Source organism: Meles meles, chromosome 21 (assembly GCF_922984935.1).
Source record: "Meles meles chromosome 21, mMelMel3.1 paternal haplotype, whole genome shotgun sequence".
In the NCBI taxonomy this organism is placed as follows: domain Eukaryota; kingdom Metazoa; phylum Chordata; class Mammalia; order Carnivora; family Mustelidae; genus Meles; species Meles meles.
Genome location: NC_060086.1, coordinates 7,425,737 through 7,446,337, shown reverse-complemented (window position 1 = coordinate 7,446,337; position 20,601 = coordinate 7,425,737). Strand labels below are relative to the sequence as shown.

Below are 20,601 nucleotides of genomic sequence, written 5' to 3'. Positions count from 1 at the left end.
CCTTTTACAGTGTTTGTCCTGGGGCTCTCCCAGTGGTGCACAATGCAGGCATCTCTTTCCAGGTCCACTTTCAGTGACATCAGGTTGAAAGCTTGAAATCAGCCATTTTAGGGGTATTTATACCATAGGGACCAGTCGATGCTACCAATCAGAGCTTCCCCACACAGAGCGAGTTCTCAAACATTGACCAGCACATCACCGGCCCCATGTCACCTGTCCGTCAACCAAGATCCGCCAAGGTGCTTGCTGATAATCTCTGGCGTTGGTATCAGCTGCTTCCCTGTGGAATTCCTGAGTTCTCTCTCGGCCCCTAGGGGTGGGCCAGCCAGGCGATGGCAGATGAAAGTCCAGCCAGCAGGCCCTGAATTAGCAAGAAAAAGGGGATATGGGCAGAACATGTGTAGTTTCTGCTACAAACTGATAGACACACACACACACACACACACACACACACACACACACACACCAGTTTACTTTAATACTCGTGGATTTATTTCAATGCATATTGGAGAAGATATAGCCAATATACTAAACCTGGACTTTCAGGGATATTTTTGGGTGAAGTCCATTTTTTAAAAAACCATTAAGTATATAACAGATTGGGTGGTGGGCACAAATGGTAAAAATTATGGAGATGAGAGAATGGATGAAGTTAGTTGTGGGTGATGGGTTCCTAGGGAAGTGTCTTAGGCAGGGGAGGGACCAGGGTTGGTTTAATGGTTTGCATCTTTTTTTTTTTAAGATTTTATTTATTTATTTGACAGACAGAGATCATAAGTAGGCAGAGAGGCAGGCAGAGAGAGAGGAAGAAGCAGGCTTCCTGCTGAGCAGAGAGCCCGACGTGGGGCTCGATCCCAGGACCCTGGGATCATGACCTGAGCTAAAGGCAGAGGTTTAAACCACTGAGCCACCCAGGCGCCCCTGGTTTGCATCTTAAGAGGGGCTTTCTTGCCCCTGTGTGCAAAACACTGTGGAGGGAGTCAAGCTGGGAGGCAGAGCAATGGATCTGAGGAGGAATGGAGAGGTTCGGGGTTGTCAAATAGAACCAAGAACAGTAGAGACGTTATCCGATATGGGGAGGGAGGATGATGGTGTGTGCTCTGGACAGGAAGGAATGATACATCAGTTGCATTTGGGACAGGACAGGTGGGGTACCATGTGCTATCCAGCCCCTGAGCCCAACCTCTCAACCTCATCTCTTCCCATCATCTTCCAGAACTCAGCACATCCCACTGCTTATCGGGTTTCTCCCTGCCCATTCTCTTCTCCTTGGCCTGGAATGCCCTTGACCATTTGTCCGCCTGGAGCTCCTCCTTGTCCTTCTCTATGCAGAACCGCATATTCTAGAGCCCTTGGCAGGAGGGTGCCTTGTACCTTCCTTGTACCTAGAAATAACTTCCCATTACTGGCATTTACTGCAGGTTGGACACCACACCTGGAACAAATACAGTCGTTCTCTCTCTCTGTCCTCATTGTACCCCTGGGAAGGAGTCTGGAAGAGCCTCGATCTGAGCCCAGGCCCAACAGCCACGCTCTTAACTCCTCTGTTCCCTGTGCCTTATCACACTAGAGTGTAATTATATGTCTATGTATCTTTCTTTTAGTGGACTCTGAGCTCTAATGGCATTGAGTCTAAACCAAGTCTTTCCCTTGATCCCAGAACCCCAGAGCTGGGTGGGACTTCTTTATATGAAGCTTGAATTTCCTACTCAGAGCTCTGACAAGAGGTATTTGCATGCCCCCCTTGCTGGGAGTCTCACTATCATCCAAGGTGATCAGATCTGTTTCTGGATTGCTTTGCCCATCTGATGTCTTCCCCCTGGAGTCCTGCCTCTTAATTCTGATTCTCTTCACCTTGAATTTCCAACATCTAGAAGGCAGCAATGACACTGAGGCATACAAGGGGACCCCTGAGGCCCCTCTCATCTACATCTCTTTCAGCTCACCGCACAGACGAGACCAGCAGGTTAACGGTGACCTTGGGTCCAGCTGCTGCTTTTCCCCTACTGCTCCTGCTAAATGGAGCTCTTTCAAGCCCTACCATGAGGAGACCAAAGGGCAAGTTGCTTAATAGCTTCCACCCATCCTCCCCTGCCCTGCTCAGCGTCACACCCCTTCCAAGACCAGGTTTAGGGTGTGCAGGGGAGAAGTCCATCCTGACAATGGACACACTGTGCTCCCCTGGTAGGGACGGCCCCCCACCTCCTGCGCGTGCATCTGTTGAAGTCTGCCTATTGCCATGAAGCCAACTTCTCCAAAGTCCTTGTGAACCTTGGGCTCCTGAATTTCCAAGACAATCCAAGGTAAGATGTACAGGCTCCCTTCTTTGCCCCAGGAGGCCCCTCCTCTCCTCCCACTCTCCTTGCCACTCCAGATCTGATAAATGAGGGAAAACACTCCTGCACTGGGTGCTGAGGCTGTCACTTTGTCATCTTTAGGTCAGTGGCTCCTAGGACCATCCCCTGCTCCCAGTCCTCCGCAACTGTGTGTGTGTTTGATGGTGAGGGGGGAAGGCACCACAGGAAGCAGCGATAGAGAACCCGAGCCTGCCTTCCTGAGTCCTTGTGCTCCCCACCCCTGTGCTCATCTGTCCTCCTGTCATTTCCACTGCTTCAAACCCCAGACCCTCTGTCCATCTTCAGCCACCTTTGGTTAGGAGGTTGGGACAGGAATCCAGGAAGGCGGTGATGGAGCCTGAGTAAATGGGGTGGCAGGGAGGGTCGACAGGAAGGGATGCATTGGAGAGCTCCTTAGCAAAGAGACTCTGCCTACTGAAAACAGCACCACACAGCATCCCTGGCCCACCTGGTGCCATGGCCAAGGTACAGATTCTTTACTAGGAAGACGTAGGACCAGCCCTGCTGCATTATGGCTTCAGGGTCTTGAGCAAGTCAGGCAGCCTCTCTGAGGCTCGGTTTCTTCCCCATGAAATGGGGACCCAAAGAGGATCAAGTAAGGGTTCAAAAGAGCTAAGTGGGGGCGCCTGGGTGGCTCAGTGGGTTGGGCCGCTGCCTTCGGCTCAGGTCATGATCTCAGGGTCCTGGGATCGAGTCCCACATCGGGCTCTCTGCTCGGCGGGGAGCCTGCTTCCTCCTCTCTCTCTGCCTGCTTGTGATCTTTCTCTGTCAAATAAATAAATAAAATCTTAAAAAAAAAAAAAGAGCTAAGTGGGTCTTTAAGGAAAGAACTGGAGAGATTCAGGTCTGGTGTGGTGGCGACTTGTCTCCAGAAGGCAGGCCTGGGATAGAGCCCCTTGCTGAGGCTCAAGGACCGCCCCCTTCCCGCCACCATCCTGGGAGATGGGCTTTCACATCCCCATTTTACAGCAAATGGGCTGTGCTTCCGAGAAGTTCGACACCTTGCCTGGGGCCACCGGGAAAGCAAGTAGGAGCAGGGAACAAACTCAGGAACTCAGTCTCTAGGGCTGTGCCATTTTCACGGAGCTACACTGTCCATGCCTGGTGCTTGGGTTGGGTGGGGGCATCTGACCTGTGCGATCCCTCTGGGCCTGCTGTATCCTCAAAGGTTCCCCTAGAACCCCTGGGACTCTGGACCTCACAGCTCCAAATAGCTTTTACCTAGACCTGTATTCCCTGGTGGATTCTACTCTTCCTCGAATGGCCCCATCGCTGCCATGCACCCAAGTCTGAACCTGAGTGGTATCCTCACCACGTCCTTCTCCTTCCTCAACCACCAGGGCACCAAATCTTCTCAAATCTACTTTCTGAGTAGTTCTCAATACCATCCCCTCCCTCCCACCCCCACTGGCTCCACCTCTCCCCCCTGCATTCTTCCCATAGCCTTCACAACAGTCTCCCTACACGGGCTGCCTGTGGCCAGAGTGACTTCTGCAGAACTCCAGACTTGACCAAGTCACCTCTCCTCTTTGACCTTGTACCTGGGACTTCCAGGGTCTGGAACACCCCTCTCTACCAGGTCTCCACTTCTACCCTCCTAGGACTTCCCACCTCAATCAGCCTTAATCAGTTCAGGAGGCACCTCTTCTAGAACGTTCTTCTGCTGTCTAATATGGCCAGGTGTACCTCCTCACTGTGGGTATCTACCATCTATGCCATAATTGCCTTTGTCTCTCACGGCCCAGGGTGAATACCTCCAGGACAGCCCTTGTATATAATTCCCTTCGTGTGCTCGAGGTGAGCAAGGCACTTGGCATAGAGCAGCGAGCAATGAGTATGTGGATGGTTGGATGACTGGTTTGCTTAAGTTTTATTAGAGGGTCTATGTGAGGGATTCCTTATCCCTGCCAAGGAATACATTTGCCTTTCAATAAAGGGTCCATGATCTGTTATCAGACTAGCAGGGTGAAGAAGGAGAAGTTTTTTCAACCCCTTAAAACCCATCCTGACGGGCACCTAGGTGGCTCAGTCAGTTAAGCTTCTGACCCTTGATTTCAGCTCAGGTCCTGATCTCAGGGTTGTGAGATCAAGCCCCACATCAGGCTCCGTGTTCAGCACAGTCTACTTGTCTCTCTCCCTCCTCCTCTGTTTCTCCCCCTCTGCTCCTCCCTCTGCCACTTTCTCTTGCTCTCTGAAATAAATAACTAAATAAAATCTTATAAACAAAACAGGGCACCTGGGTGGCTCAGTGGTTAAGCCTCTGCCTTTGGCTCAGGTCATGACCTCAGGGTCCTGGGATCGAGCCCCACGTCAGGCTCTCTGCACAGTGGGGAACCTGCTTTCCCTTCCCCCTCTGCCTGACTCTCTGCCTACTTGTGATCTCTCTTTCTCTGTCGAATAAACAAATAAAATCTTTTTTTAAAAAAATCCTGAAACATCCATACGCCACCCAGCCCGAGATCTCAAGAAAAAGGCAAGCCCAATATTGCTGGATATATATTCCAAGTCATTTTCCTTCTTCACTGAGGTCTGTTCAAGAGCCAGCGGGGCCAGATTGCCTTGAAAACCCAATTTTAGGGGCCTAGAAAGGCCCCGCTGACCCCATATATTTGCTCCTCTGCTGTCTGATGCCTGCAGTGAGCTTAATTCCTCTGTCTTATCTGATTCCCACTGGATGGTGAAGACTCGAATCCGTACCACACTTTGAAGTTTCCTGAAAGCTCTCATGTCCACAGTTTCTCTGGCTTCTCATGACCCCGTGAGTCTACACCCCACTCCAGCACATTTCAGAGATGAGGAAATCCAAGCTTGGGAGAAGTGACTGATTTATTCAGGTTCCGCAGCTGGTTAGTGGCAGGTCTGGAACTAGAACATTCCAGCATACCACAGCTGTTCCTTGACCCTCAATCCAGTTTCGAACCTTATTAGGAAACTCACATGAGGGTTTTGTTTTGTTTTGTTTTCATGTCCTTTAGGTTTCTTCACTATCAAGTTACTGATTTTCTGTTCATAATTAGCTGGAGTTTGTGGGGAGACACATTGAGGCAATGGAAATACCCCATTTCCCATCACACTTTCACCTTCGAGCTTCGGCGTCCTTGGAAGATTTTCTAGTTCTACCATTTTTTCTCGGGTTGTTAGGGGGCAATCCTACTGCCAATGGAGCTTCCCCTGTGTTGGTCTGCTAGGGTTGTTATAGGGAAGTAGCACCGCCCAGGGCTTCAAAAAAGGAAGGTACTGTCTCACAGTCTGGAGGCTAGAAGTTCAAGGTCAAGGCACCATTCTTCCTCAGGGCTGCAAGGGAAGGCTCTGCTCTGGGCCTCTCTCCTTGGCTTGTCCATGGCCACCTTCTCTCCGTGGGTCTTCACAAGATCTCCCCTCTGTGCGTGACAGTGACTGAGTCCACATTTCCCCTATCTATTGGGATACCTGTCATTGTGGATTACAGCCCACCCTATGGACCCCATTTTAACATGGTATCTACAAAGACCCTGTCTCCAGATAAGATCACATTCTAGAATGTGGTTAGGACTCCAATACACATTCTTTTTGGTGGGAGGTAGGGCAGGGTGGGGGTCACAATTCAACCCAAAACATTTACTTATGCATTTTTATTTTATTCAATCCATCATTATCACTATGACTGGCCAAATTATTCCAGATTTGGCCAGTGTGAACCAAGCTGCCTCCTCTGTCCTTTTGACTTCCCTCCATAATTCTTTGAGCTCTTTGCTACCTTCTGGCCCCCAAAGATGTCCTAGGTTCTATTTTCTCTCCCCCCAGGACCAGAATCAGCTGCTTTTCCAAGAAGGAATGTTTTTGCTAGGTCTTCTCATTGCTCCTGGCATGTCAGTGTTTCTAAATGATGGCTTACGTGCAATCACTGGTACCTCTGCTTCCGTTGCAGCATCCTTGGTTTCATTCTCTCCCTCTCCACCTTTTCAATGCCCTTCCCCAGCAGTGAGAAACCTAGCTTCCATTGTTCTTATCTGCAGAGACCTAGCATACAAGAAGCCCCTTCTTGTTAAACTGTTGTCAGTCATTTATCTGTGGAGTGAATTTTTTTTTTATTGCCTTTCTATAAAATAGTAGGTTCACAGAACAAGGGACAGAGGGAGTAAGGAGATGCTGGGGACTGAGGAGGGTCATCAGGGAAGAAAAAAAGAGAGAGTGAGGGGGACCTGCAGCCTCTTCCATTCTATGAAGATAGCCACGGAACCCATCGAAGGAAGATTCCTTTTCTGCCTGCTTGCCAGGAAGTGTGTGCAGAGGGGGAAGGACCGGGGGAAAACCCACTGTCTCCACTTGTCTCTGCCCTCACGGGTTCAATTTGGTAAGTCAGACTGTTGGATCAAAGTCAGGCCCTGGGAGGGAGGCAGGTGAGATCTTTGAGAATGGGTGTGGCCTCAATAAAGCCTTGAAGTCCTCACCCTGTGAGCAAATATTTCGCAAGTTTCCTTAGCTTCTGCTTTCTACTTTTTTCGTTAGTTCTTAATTGAGATAAAATCTACATAACATAAAATTCATTGTTTTAATGGCTTTAAAAGTGTAATTAATTAGTTTGTCTATTTATTTATTTATTTATTTATTTATTTATTTATGTGAGAGAGAGAGAGAGAGAGAGCCCTCAAGCAGGATGAGAAGAAGAGGGGGAGGGAGAGGGAAAAGGATTGAGAGAATCTCAAACAGATTCCAAGCTGAGCGTGGAGCCCAATGTGGGGCTTGATCTCAGAACCCTGAGATCATGACCTGAGCTGAGACCAAGAGTTGAGCACTTAACTGACTGAGCCACCCAGGTGTCCCAATGCCTTTAAAGCATACAGTTAAATGGCACACTTGGTACAATACTTACCACTATTTAATTCTAGAACATTTCTTTTTTTTTTTTTTAAGATTTTATTTGTTTGACAGAGATCACAAGTAGGCAGAGAGGCAGGCAGTGGGGTTGGGGGGGGAGCAGGCTCCCCACCGAATCCAGAGCCCGATGTGGGGCTCGATCCGAAGACCCTGAGATCATGACCCGAGCCGAAGGCAGAGGCTTAACCCACCCAGATGCCCATAATTCTAGAACATTGCTATCACCCCCAAAAAGAATATCATATCCCTCAACTACCTCTTCCTCCCAGCCTGCCCCTAACACCCACTAATCTACTTTACATCTCTATGGATTTTCCCACTCTAAACATTTCTTGCAAGTGGAATCCTACACTGTATGATGACCTTTTGGGCCTGACTTCTGTCATTTACAAAGAATGTATCCGTATGCTTCGTTCCTTTTTTATAACTGAAGAGAATTCCACAGTAGCGATGCCATTTGTGTTTATACGTACATCTTCTGATGGCCATTAAACCGTCAACATCTTTTGACCAGGGCAAATCACATTCACTGGCAAGTTTTGGTAGGAACATGTTTCAAGTTCTGTAGACTATATACTTTGGCGTTGAACTGTTGCATCATATTGTAACACTATGTTTGACTTTTTGAGGAACTGTCAAACTTTTCCACAGTGGTTACGCAATCTTCCATTCCCAAGAACAATGTATGAGAGTTCCTATTTCTCCACCAACACTTATTTTGCTTTTTTTTTTCCATAGCCATCTGTGTGAACAGTATTATTTCATTGTGGTTTTGATTTGAATTCCCCTCATGATTAACAACGTTGTTATCTTTTCATGTACTTATTGGTCATCAGCATATTTTCTTTGGAGAAATACCTAGTCAAATGCTTTGCTTATTTTAAAATTGGATTGTTTTTTCATAAGTGGCGTTCTAAGAATTTTTCTGAAGAATCTATCTGGATACTGGAAGGACCAGATGGCTTCCAAATATTTCCTCTCACTATGTGAGTTGAATTTTTCCCTTCTTGATAGTATCGTTTGAGTCACAAAGTTTGTTTTTGTTTTTGTTTTTTAAATTTATTTGAGAGAGAGAGAAAATGAGAGTGAGAAAGAACACAAGCAGGGGGAGGGCAGTGGGAGCTGGAGAAGCAGGTCCCCCGCTGAGCAGGGACACCCCCCCCCCCCGCCCCCGCCATGTAAGCCAATGTGGGGCTGGATCCCAGGACCCGGAGATCATGACCAAAGCTAAAAGTAGATGCTTCACCAACTAAGCCACCCAGGCACCCCAATTCACAGTGGGGTTTTTTTGTGTTTTTTTTTGTTTTGTTTTGTTTTGTTTTTGTTTTCTGACAGGGAGAGAGACAGTGAGAGAGGGAACACAGGCAGAGGGAGTGGTAGAGGCAGAAGCAGGCGTCCTGCTGAGCAGGGAGCCTGATGCAGGACTCGATCCCCAGGACCCCGGGATCATGACCTGAGGCAAAGGCAGACACTTAACAACTGAGCCACCCAGGTGCCCCCACAACGTTTTTAATTTTAGTAATTAAATTTTAGTAAATTTAGTAAATTTTTAATTTTAGTAAAATTTTAATTTGTGTGTACATTTGCTTGTGTTCTTGGTATCATATTAAAGAAACTGTTACTTTATCCAAGGTCATGAAGATTAATACCTACGTTTCCTTCTAAAAGTTCTATAGTTATAACTCTTACATTTATGTTAAGTTAATTTTCATATATGGTGTGAGGGAGGGGATCCAACTTCATTCTTTTGCATGTGGATATCCAGTTGTCCCAGCATCATACCCTTTCCCACCAAATGGCTTTGGCATCCTTATCAAAAATCAGCTGACTGTAGGGGACCATGGGTGGCTTGGTGGGTTAAGCGTCTGCCTTCTGCTCAGGTCGTGATCCCAGAGTCCTAGGATCAAGTTCCACATCAGGCTCCCTGTTTAATTGGGGAGCCTACTTCCTCTGCCTGCCGCTCCCTCTTCTTGTGTTCTCTTTCTGTCAAATAAGTAAATAAACTCTTTAAAAAAAAATTCAGTTGACTGTGAGTGTGAAGGTTTGTCTGGACTCTAAACTCCATTGATCTGTCTGTCTAGCCTTATGCCCATACCCAAACCATCTTGATTACTTTAGTCTGTAGGAATTAGTGGGAAAGTGAAAGTGGGAAATGTCAGCCCTGTAACTTTATTCTTCTTTTTCAAAATTATTCTGACCATTCTGGGTTCCTCGAATTTCTGTATGAATTTTAGGATCAGCTTGCCCATTTTCTTTCTTAGACTTTCACTCCCTCACTACTCCCATATTTTCAACACCCTATATGGTAGCTCAGGTTTCAACTGCAGACCAGACGTGGGGTCAATGGTTGTATGACCAAGAGCAAGTTGCTTCACCTCTCTGTACAATCATATTATAATATCTACTGCCTAGGGTCAATAATGTAAAGATTAGATTAAATGCCATAATATATTAAAGCTCACGGAAGAGCCTGTGGATTGCTTAGTCATCTCATTGTCTTGTAAACAAGTTGTAATAAAAATAAGAATGGCCACCTTTCTGGGGGGCCCTTGATCAATGCCAGACAGGGAGCTAAGCACCTGACCTGAATTATCATGTTCAATCCTCATGATAACCCATGAAGTGAATATCGTTATTTCCCCTTTTATAGATGAGGACATGAAAGGTAAGGCACAGAGGAATCAAGTGACGTTGGAAACGCAAGTGACCATCCTGGCAGGTGACATTCAGATCCAGAGGGCGGTCCTCGACGGGGCCATGCCACTGGGTTTGGGGAGAGGCTTAAAAAGGTGGGTTCTGGGCTGACTTCCAAGAAGTGGGTCTTAGGAAACCTGTAGGTGCTTGTCACCCACATCCTGGGATGCACCAGGGGTCACCCCCCAGATTCTGCATCTCCCTCTCCTCCAGGCACTTCAGGTAGATCTAACAGGTGGAATGGAGCCAAACTCACCTCTGGTGGCCCCTGTCTCAGTCCTTCATCATCCCTCCCCTGGACAGCTTCAATAACCTCCAGCCAGCCTCCCTGCCCCCCTCACCCCTCCCTGGTCCCTTCCTGCCACACCCACTGGTGGATCCAGTCATGTCACTAGACCACAGATCTGACCTCTTTTAAACTCTGCACATCCAAAGCGTGGGAGGCCCTGCTGCCCCTCCCCCCGCCGATCCAGGCTGAACTCCCAGGGGAGAGGCACTGCGTGAACCTTGAGTTCAGACAGACCACAGTTCAAAATGCCAGCTCTGCCCTTGCCTGACCTCTAAAGCCCAGATGCCTTGGGGATGAAGTGTGGGTTCCTGGCAAGGTGAGATCCAATGCACTTAGCAACGTCATAGGCGAGCTGAGCTCTGCTCTCCGCTGCCCTCCTGCCCAATCCTCCCCATCCTGTTCTCACAACTGTCCACTTTTCAACTATTCAGGGCCATCGGGGCCCCCTCTCCCTTCCTGGGATATGTCCTCAAGTATTTGAAGTCATTTCTTATCCAAGCTCACAGCCCGACCCCCTAGGCTACCGTCCACTGGCCCGCATCACACGGCTTTGGGTTTGATGCTATATCATTGTTCTTGGGGTGACTTACCCCGGAAAGGCAAACGGGACAGCCGCCCTTGCTGCCGTTCCGCAAGGGCAGGACCCCTGCTCCCTGCTCACGGCCAGGCACAGCTCTGCGTTCCTCCCCTGTCCCGCTCCTCCCAGCCCGCTTAGTCTCCAACCTCCTCCTCCCTCCTCTGCTGCCTGGGTGCACGTTCGAGGGGAGAGGCCCTCAGAGGGCACCTTGGCCAGGGTTCCCAGGTTTCTTTCAGCTATTCCTAGGTCATGGTCACAGTTTTTTGTCCTATGTTCACACTGTGGGTCCCGTGACCTGCTTTACTGTATTTTGTCAATTTGTATTTTTTACTTTGGGAAAATCTGATATCGCTACCATAAATATATAACATCCCTGATCACAGAGGGTCACCTTGATAAGACATACTTAAATGAAAGTGAAATATGCCTGTTTTGGTATCACGTGGTCATGTGACTGCCACACTTGGGGAGAGGCAGATCAGGCCACGTCCCCCTTCTCAGATGGAGTCTGAGCTGGAGGCAGGGGCGTTCAGAACACTCCCAGGGCCCCCCTTCTTTCTCCTCTTTCCTCTTCACGCCTTTCCCCAAGTCTGCTCTGTCTATACCCGTCTGGCCCTTCTCTGCCCCTTCCCCTTTCCCCCCTCCCTTCTTCCCTCCCCCTTCTTTCTATTTTCTATTCTGCTTTCCTAGAATCTCCTTCTCTTTTTGCTTTCACCCAAGACTGGGCATTTTTTTTTTAAGGGCCTTGAGGAAAAAAATGGGGCATCTGGGTAGGTAGTTAAGTGTCCAACTCTTGATTTCAGCTGAGGTCATGCTCTCAGAGTCATGGGATAGAGCCCCGAGTGGAGCTCTGCGCTCAGCAGAGACGCTGCTTGAGATTCTCGCCCACTGCCTCTGCGCCTCCCCAACCCAGCACACTGGTACTCTTGCGCGCTCCCTCTCTTTCTCTCTCTCTCTTTAAGAAAGAAAGATAGAGAGAAAGAGAAAGAGAGGGCTTTGTCTCTAAAGGATGTTCCTAATCAGGGCAAAGCACCCCACCCCAAACCGTCTCACCCAATGACCTTCTGCCATACCACCCACTCGGGTTGCAACATGAGGACAGCACGGGCTTCCCGCGCTGTTCAGCCCTGTCCTCTTTCTTCTCCCACGTGCTGCTTCTGCCTGATGTCTTCCTACTCTCCACACTGTCTCAGCACTCCCTGATCTCTGGACTGTTAAGAAGCACATCTTTGAACAGATGTCCTAAGATGGAATCATGGCAAGCCCCTGCATGTGTAAAGGGCATCTCATTTAAGTTCCTCCATACCCTGCCAGGTGAGGACCATCCCTGCCAGAAGCTGAGGGTACAAAGCTGAGAAGGAGTGGAGGGGGGCCCTCCATATTTTCCACTCCCTAAAGATGGGCAGTGAAGAGATCAGGTGCTCCTGGACCGGCCCCCGTCAGGGGACCTGACTCCTGACTCCTCCGTGTCCACGCTGATCCCAGTCATGCTGGGCAGAGACCACATGGGAGTCCTTGGTGGAGAAGAGAGTGACTCAGAGTTGGTCTGTCATACATTCATTCAACAAACACTGGCCCTGCTGTAGGTGATCTGCATGGAGTTGGTGGGCTGGGAAACGGGACATTGATCTTGGTGTTCACAGTCCCGTGGGTGACACAGACCCACAACTGGCTGTCATCCGGGTGACCTGTGACACTGGTGTTGCCCCGTGCCCTGGACGGCCAGGGCAGGGAGGCCCGAGAAAGCCGAAGATTGATTTCCATGCGAAGTGGGATGGAGAACATTGGAGAGAGGGGCTGGAAATGGAAGCAGCCATGACAAAAGTCCAAATACGGGTCCCAGCCTGGGATCCCGGAATGGGGAAGAGAGTGAAGTGGGGGCCATCTCCCACTCTGTCTGCCAAGGTCACCTCTGTCTCTAAGAACAGCGCTGCTCTTTGTAGCACGACCTACAAAGCCTTCCTGTGGCTGCCAGTTTCTTGACTGCCCAAACCTCAGCACGGTAAACAGCTCCAAGCGCATCCCCCACGTTCCTTCCAGCGGAGCTGGTCAGCAGAGCTGCCCACACCCCGCCCCCCCCCCCGACTTACACCCCTTGTCTCAGGTTGGGTCCTCAGAACTGACCCTGAAAGGAGGATTCATGGCAAATGGTTCATTAGGCGATGCTTCCAGGGGAAACCAGCAGGGCAGAGGGGAAACAGATGCAGAAGGGAAGGGAGCCAGCAGAGTCCAGTCACACAGAGGGAAACTGGCTTGACCCAGTTGGGGTCTCAGGAAGCAGCATAGGGCATGTCTGTGTCCCTCCAGCAGACCTATGTCAAGGTCTGCCCTGAGGATGTGGGTTTCCAGGTACTTCCCACTTTCTCAGAGCCTACCGGCCAGGTGGTTCCAGCTGCTTGGGCACTAGAAATGCAAGGTCACCAAAAACCAGTGTGTGTGCACGAACAAGGTGAAGGGGTCCAAGGGCGTATGGACAGCGAGAGCGTCCGTTCTGCTCCAGGCCCACTCAGTCAACACCTGTGATGGTTCATTATACACACGGGCTCGCGTTTCTGCCTCCCCACGGGAAGCCCAGCTCGTCGCGCATAACCTAGTAAGAGTTGGGGAACGTCAACTCAGTTGAATGCGCCCGGGTGGCTCTGTCAGTTGAGCATCTGGCTCTTGGTCTTGGCTCAGGTCATGATCTCAGGGTCTTGAGTTCGAGCCCCCGTCGGGCTTCAGGCTCCGCAGGGAGTCTGCTTGAGAGTCTCTCTTTTTCCCTCTCCCTCTGCCCTGCCCCTGGCAAGAGACTTGGTGAATGAATGAATGGATGGTTGGATGGATGGATGGATGGATGCAGGAATGAATGGAATGAGATAGGATGACTTCACCCACTTTCAGCTAAAGAAACTAAAGTTCAGATAGGTGAGTGACTTATCCAGGATCCCAGAGGACATGAACGGCACACCAGGGATCCTTGTCAGCCTCCTGACTGTGCGTCCAAAGCTTCCACCCTTTGCTTAGGCGGGGCAATCCTCTCCTCCCTCAGCCTTTGTTAGAAGACACCACATAACTCCTGACTCAGCTAGGCAATAACTTCCCCTTGGCCAAATTCAAGGGCCTCAACATTCAAGGCAGCCTGGAGGGGGCGGGTTGGGGGGAGGGTCTATGAGTGCACAGTTCCTCCCATTGGCCCTTATAAAAGGCAGAGGGAGGTTGGGGTGGTCTGAAAGGCACCTGGTCCTCTCCTCCCGCACCCCAGCTCTAGGTCCTGAGCTCCGTCTCTGGCTCATGGCAGGCCTTGCGACCCTGGGGGCTGGCCTCCTGCTCCTGACCCTGTGTGCCCACTGCATTGCCCCTGCAGGTAAGACCGCCAAGCTGAGGGGCACCTGGGTGGCTCAGTCTTTGGGTGTCTGCCTTCAGCTCAGGGCGTGGTCCCAGGGTCCTGGGATCGAGCCCTGTGTTGGGCTCCTTGCTCGGTGGGAAGCCTGCTTCTCCCTCTCCCGTTCCCCCGCTTGTGTTCCCTCTCTTGCTGTGTTTCTCTGTCCAAAAAACACAAAAACAAAAACAAAAACCAAACAAACCTCCAAGCTCAGCCCGGCGCTGTCAGGCGGGTCTGCCAAGCATGGCTGGGACGGCACAGCAGAGCGTGGAGGACCAAGCAGGCTGGGTTTGGAGGGGAATGTTGAGGAACAGCTGCTCCGCGACGGGGCTGGAGGCATCAGGATAGGGGATGTACTCCATCCCTGAAGCCCAGGGTCTCAGGCAGGCTGGGAAGGAACACGGTTCTCCTGTCTCCCATCTTTTAGGCTCTGCACCCATCCCTTTTGCCTGCTGCATGTCCTTCATTTCCAAGAAAGTTCCCGAAAACCTAGTGGTTAGCTACCAGCTGTCCAGCGCGAGCGTCTGCCCTATGGCAGGAGTGATGTGAGTATCCCCCTCTCCCTGAACGCCCGGCAGGAGAGGGACAGGGGACATGAACCTCTAGGGTCACCGTCTACACAAGGCCCTGCTTTGGGCACGTAGAACTTGACCTTATCTAACCCTCTGGACTGTTCTATGAGCTAGATGGGGTTATTCCCATTTTACAGAGAACCACTGAGGCCCAGAATGGTGACCTGCTCAAGGTCACGGGGAGTCCAGATAACTTCATAGCTGCCTCTCATACAAGGCAGCAAGTGTGAGCCTGCTGTAGAAATTGTGACCTTGGTATTATGAGTAGTTTTGCCCCCGGTACCAGAGCCAGCTCTGTAGCCTGACACCCGCTAGCTCAGAGCTGGCTGGGCAGAGGGCATCCCACTGCCCCCTCCCTGCTCTGGCATCTTTATGAATCGCCTTTCTCCCGAAAGGCTTGTGGACTGGAGGCATCTGCCTTTTTCCCTGGGGGATTTCAATGCAGTTTCTCCTCTCCTCTCCTCTCCTCTCCTCTCCTCTCCTCCCTGTGGGTAGAGATTGTGTCTCTCTCTTCAGATCCAGCATTATCTGAAGGCAGGGCAGGGCCTCCCCCCTCAGACAGGGAGGTTGCTGAGCACGCGCAGAGATGCAGACACCCAGGGAGAGGGCCGTGTTTTCGGGACCCTGCTAGGAGGCCCCCTCCACCCCGACTCCCAGGCAGCCTCCATGCCCACCTCCTCATCTGGGGAAGTGGTCCGAGGTCCCTGCCGGCTCTCACGTGTGCCCTTGTCGCCCTTCCCACAGCTTCACCACCAGGAGGGGCCAGAAGTTCTGCGGGGACCCCAAGCAGCACTGGGTCCAGACGTACATGACGAAGCTAGACACCAGGCGGAAGAAGGCGTCCCGTGGGGTCCGGGCAATGAACACCAAAGTCCCAGTGCAGGGGAAGCCAGCCAACACCACCGCCATCTAGCGCCACCTGGCCCTCCGCCTGGGGTCCATGAGCCAACGATGAGAGGCGGGAGCGAATGTTCCTGTTCCCTAACATCAGCCTATAAGACAGAACCCAAGGCTGGGGAGGCCTGCCCCGGGGGTGCTGAGTAACCGTTCCAAGTGTCCTGGGCCCCTTGCCTTCCCGGAGCTGCGGGAGAAGATTCTGGAAGGAAGGGGGTGGTGGCCAATTGTCCTTCTCCTGGGCTGGGGCCAGCCCTTCTCTGCCTTCCAGGTTCTATCGGAACCCAGGGGCCTGAGGCCTGACCTGCAGACACACTCGGCTGGCCACCTAAAAACTTAGCCCGTAGTTGGCTTCTGTGGGTCCTCGGGGCCTGCAGGGGGACCCTGTGGGCTGATCATCTGTCTGTCTGGGTCCGGGGGACCTGTCGACAGCTGAAGCTCGTGGCATTGTCCCCCTTCCAGAATCCCGTAAGAATAAAAATCTGAGAAAAATGGGGCTCCTTTGCCGCAGGAACTGCTAGACCCCAGCCTTCCTTGCACACGTCTCGTGGGCTAAAGGAATGCCGTTTTTAGGGACTCATCATTTTTTGGTAATGAAGCAGGCCTGGGAGGACCAAGCTGAGGGGCCAGCCTGGGTAGTTTAAATCCTTGGGGAAGAAGGAGGGTTTGGAGGAGGCGCCCACTTTGTGGCATGGCCTGTTCCGTGCTCCTCTGGGGACAAAGACCTGGTGTGCCTTTAAAGGTGGTCTTTCCCTATATTTGGGGGATGGGAAGGTGGAGTGGGAGCTGTAGAAGGAGAGGATTCCAGGGCTTTAAAGAAATGTTTTTTCCCTGTGTATGAGATCATGTGATGTAGAGGTCAAGGGCATGGAAACGCTTGCTCCTCTCAAATAACGATCCAAGTAAAATGTGATTTCCCTTTGAAGGTGATTGTGTCTTGACTGTTCTCTTCCTGGAGGGACAGGGTTGGGGTATGAACAATGGAGTGGGTGTCCCAGAGAGCATCCTGAGTTGCCCATCAGAGGGGATAAAGGCAGCCCGAGTCCAGGACATCCTGGGAGTGATCTTGGCCTGCCCTTGGGAGTCCTGCTGTGAACTTTGTAAACCGTTCATGCACAGCTGGGTTCAATTAAATTTTTAGAAACTTTTCAACCAAGCACATTATTGCACAAGGCTATGAAATGAAAAAGATGGTCTTTTGGCTTCAGAGAATTGAGGAGAAAATCACACACACACACACACACTCACAAATCAGGAGCAGTGTGGGTTTGGTACCAATCCTAGCTCATAAGCTGCATGACCTTGACATACGTCACTTAAGTTCTCTGAGACTCAGTTTCTCTCATCTGTAAAATGGGGACAATAAGCCGTTTTCCCTGGAAGCGGATCACAAGAGGAAGATTCCCGAGCCAAGATTATGCCCTGGAGGGATGGGGAGTGACCTCAGGAAGGTGGGGAGGTGATGCAAGGCAAAGGAAAGAAGCCTGTAAGGGAGCATCAGCAGGCAGAGAGCAATTTGAGTGGAAGTTTCTGGAAAGTGGTGTGAGACCCACCTCCTTAGCATCACAGCCCCGCTTGCTCCGTTGGTCGTAGCTCGCCGGGGGGAGGGGGGGGAGGCGTGCGGGTTCTGCAGGGGGGATGGGGAGCAGAGCAGCCTTTCTCTGCTCCAAAGGAGCCTTGAGACACGGAGTCTGAAGAGCCCACAGAAGGCGTGGCCAGAGACATTCAGTGTGCGGCTGATCTCGAGGTTCTTGTAATGCCACTTCGAAGCAGAACTAAGAGTAGGGCTAGCAGTTCAAAGGAGGGGACGTTCTGGTGTGTGTCGAGGGGGGCGTGCAGCAGTCCTTAGCACAGAGTTGCCATCTGAATGGTGACCGAGACTCCCCTCTAGTGAGAAGAGCGTATCTGTAGGGATGGACGAGAGCTGGAGCCTTCAGGGATGAGAGGCCGAGATGCAAACGGACAATGGCCAGACCGTAGATGACAACAGAACTCTGACCCAAGGTCCTGGCAACCGCCAGCCCAGAACCATCACGACTTGGCTGGAGACGGCCAGCTTCCTGTTTTTTCCCTGCTTTCTCCAACTCAAGACCAACCAGAGAGAGAGCCAACTCTATTCCCAAATCAAATACACAAGACGCTTCTTTCTCCCTGCCAACCCCTCCAATGAGAGCATACCTGAGCCTTCCCTTTTGGCCACTCTGGGGCTCCCCCCAGTCCCTGGTCTGTCTGGGAGTCTCTGCCAAACATACATCAGAGCGGCTGCCTCTCTTGCTGTAGCAAGCTCTGCATGGAGAACGTCTTTGTCTTCATCTGGGTGGTCTTTGTTTATTTCCACAAAGAAGTTGTATAGTCTGGCCTCACTTTGCACCTCTGTAAAAGGGGCATAATAGAAGGGTTTATCTCATGGGTTGATGGTGAGGACTCAGGAAGGCACATGGGACGTACCCCCCAGATGGCCAGTCTTACGTGATGACATAATACTCTCTTGCCCTACCTCTGGACAGGCCACCAGCACAATGACACTGAGTCACCCACATTCTTTCTCAAGCTCTCTTGGGAAGGAGACATTCCGGAGATGGAGGGTGTGGTAGGAGCTGGCCGTGGAGCTGGGTTCAATCTGTGGCCATGTTAGAGCAAAGTTGACCTGTGTTTGGGAGAGCACCCTGCCCCCAGCAAAACCTGTTATGATTCATTAGAAGTGAGTTAAAAGCTCTTTGCTAAGCACACAGCTGGTATGTCAAAAGGTTGTATTGTAACCCAAGAGCAGAACAGGAAGGGAGCATTTGAGGTCTTGAGGCCAAGGGGTGGGAAAGAGACGGAAACACCTACCAGCCGTTCTCCATCCTCGCTGGGCTGTGAATCTGCTGGGAAGCTTTAAATCCAGACTCCTAGACTCCACCTTACTCACGGTGACTCAGGCTCTTACCGGAATGCCATGGGGAAATCTGCAATCTTTTAAAAAAAGTTGTCCAAATCCTTGCACCCACTGTGGGAAACAGTATGGAGGACCCTCAAAGAATTAAAAATAGTGGTACCAGGGGCGCCTGGGTGGCTCAGTTGGTTGGGTGACTGCCTTCAGCTCCGGTCATGATCTTGGAGTCCTGGGATCAAATCCCGCATTGGATTCCCTGCTCCGCCGGGAGCCTGCTTCTCCCTCTGACCTCTCCCCCTCACGATCTCTCTCTCTCTCTCCCCCTCACGATCTCTCTCTCTCTCAAATAAATAAATAAAATCTTTAGGAAAAAGATAAAAATAGAGCTACCATATGATCCAGCAAACACTGAACTTGAAAAGATAGGCACGTCCCTACGTTGGCTGCAGCCTTAATTCACAAGGACCAAGATACGGATGCAACCTGAGTGTCCACGGACGGATGGATGGATAAAGAAAAGGAGATTTTATATATGCAATGGAACCGAATTCAGCCGTAAAAAATGCTGCCATTTTTGCCAGCACGAATGGACCTCGAGAGCGTGGTGCAAAGTGGAGTAGATTAGGCAGGAAGAGAAAAACACTGTATGATCTCCTTGATATGTGGAATCTTTTCTTTTTTCATGTTCAATTAGCCAACACAGCGTACATCATTAGATTTTGACGTCGTGTCCAATGATTCATCAGTTGTGTGTGACCGCCAGCGTTCAGTCACCACACAGACACGTCAGAAAATGTTCAGCGTCACTCGGCATCAGGGAAATACAAATCAAAACCACAAGGAGATACCACCTCTCACCAGTCAGAATGTCCAAAATTAACAAGACAGGAAACAAGTGTTGGCAAGGATGCAGAGAAAGGGGAACCCTCCTGCACTGTTGGTGGGAATGCAAGCTGGTGCAGCCACTCTGGAAACAGCATGGAGGTTCCTCAAGACATTGAAAATTGAGCTGCCCTATGACCCAGCAATTGCACTACTGGGTATTTACCCCAAAGATACAGACGTAGCGGAAAGAAGGGGCACCTGCACCCCAGTGTTCACAGCAGCAGTGTCCACAAGAGTCAAACTGTGGAATCTTTAGGAAAAAAGAAAAGAACTCACAGAGACCGAGAACAGATGGGTGGTCGCCAGAGGCAGGTGGGGTGGGGTGGGCGCGTGAAATGAGTGTGGGTGGTCGAAAGGTGCAGACCCCCGTTATACGATGAGTAAGTCCTGGGGATCCCAGGTGCAGCAGGGGAGCTGGAGTTAATGAAACTGTATCGCCTATTCGAAAGTCGCTAAGAGAGAACAAAGTGCAGGGAAAGAATTGTAACTATGCGTGGGGACGGGTGGTAACTTACTAGAGTGACGATTTCACAATATATACATAGACATATACACCTGAGATTAATATGAAGTTCTATGGTCTCAGTTGCTTCTGCTTTTCAGGTGTCGGCTGCAGTGGAAAAATTAAGGTGAGGATGTCATTATGTCTTATATTTGTTCAAAGCCTTTGAATTTTCCAAGTTTCAGCTCTTCCCTCTATCCCCTTCCCTCCTACCACTCCTTCCTCTCCTCCCCACCGATTTCTCTTCTCTCCCCAACCAGCCAGCCTTCCTCCTGGGCTCAGGAAGACTCCATCCACCTGCTGAGAGGACAGTGCATGGAGAGAATCGGTGCTTCTAGAAAGGCGGCTTCTCTGTCTTCCCTGTCCCCACTTCCTTCTTGGAAACAGACCTGCTTGGAGAGACTGTTGGCAGAGGGAGAGATGTTTTGCCAGAATCCGCTTTTAGATTTTGCAAAGCTATTTGTTCCACAGAATTCTGTGGCTTTGTTTCTCGGGGTTGAACCTCTGTGAAGAGTTATCTAACTTCCAAGAATGATAGGTCTAATCGATTCCAGGAAACACCCTCGTTCTGACTTGAAGATTTTCACCTCCTGAAACTGTGTGTGTGTGTGGGGGGGGTGTCCTCACCAGCTCAGCGTGCACGGGACAGCGAGAGGACCCCCTGAAGGCTCAGCCTGCTCCCCCACACTCCCCAGCTCCCCTTTCTCCTTTGCTCCTACCCAATCCCATCTGTCCTTC

The 20,601-nt window shown here is 50.7% G+C and overlaps 1 protein-coding gene and 1 long non-coding RNA gene across 3 annotated transcripts; one reads left to right on the top strand and one right to left on the bottom strand.

The window, feature by feature from the left end:
- Window positions 1–2,131: 2,131 nt before the first annotated feature.
- Window positions 2,132–16,526, top strand: CCL24 (C-C motif chemokine ligand 24). 2 transcript variants are annotated; one of them, XM_045994243.1, is made up of 5 exons: window positions 2,132–2,303; window positions 6,447–6,690; window positions 14,016–14,117; window positions 14,563–14,680; window positions 15,452–16,526. In XM_045994243.1, the coding sequence occupies exons 2-5, from the start codon at window positions 6,483–6,485 to the stop codon at window positions 15,618–15,620; spliced, it is 597 nt and encodes a 198-aa protein (XP_045850199.1). In that variant the 5' UTR covers window positions 2,132–2,303; window positions 6,447–6,482; the 3' UTR covers window positions 15,621–16,526. The 2 variants fall into 2 exon arrangements, with proteins under 2 accessions (XP_045850199.1, XP_045850200.1); XM_045994244.1 differs by lacking the exon at window positions 6,447–6,690 and having other exon boundaries at window positions 2,133–2,303.
- A 360-nt stretch (window positions 16,527–16,886) lies between these two features.
- On the bottom strand, window positions 16,887–18,642 carry LOC123934219. Its single transcript, XR_006816750.1, has 3 exons — window positions 18,099–18,642; window positions 17,780–17,974; window positions 16,887–17,506 (listed from the first exon to the last, which is right to left on the bottom strand). It is a non-coding gene; the product is annotated as an uncharacterized LOC123934219 (long non-coding RNA).
- Between the last annotated feature and the right edge of the window lie 1,959 nt (window positions 18,643–20,601).

Coding starts and splice junctions, on each gene's coding strand:
- CCL24 (XM_045994243.1), top strand. CDS start 6,483: ATGCTGGGGACTGAGGAGGGTCATCAGGGAAGAAAAAAAGAGAGAGTG. Junction 14,118..14,562: donor CCACTGCATTGCCCCTGCAG/GTAAGACCGCCA, acceptor CCCATCTTTTAG/GCTCTGCACCCATCCCTTTT. Junction 14,681..15,451: donor TGCCCTATGGCAGGAGTGAT/GTGAGTATCCCC, acceptor CCCTTCCCACAG/CTTCACCACCAGGAGGGGCC.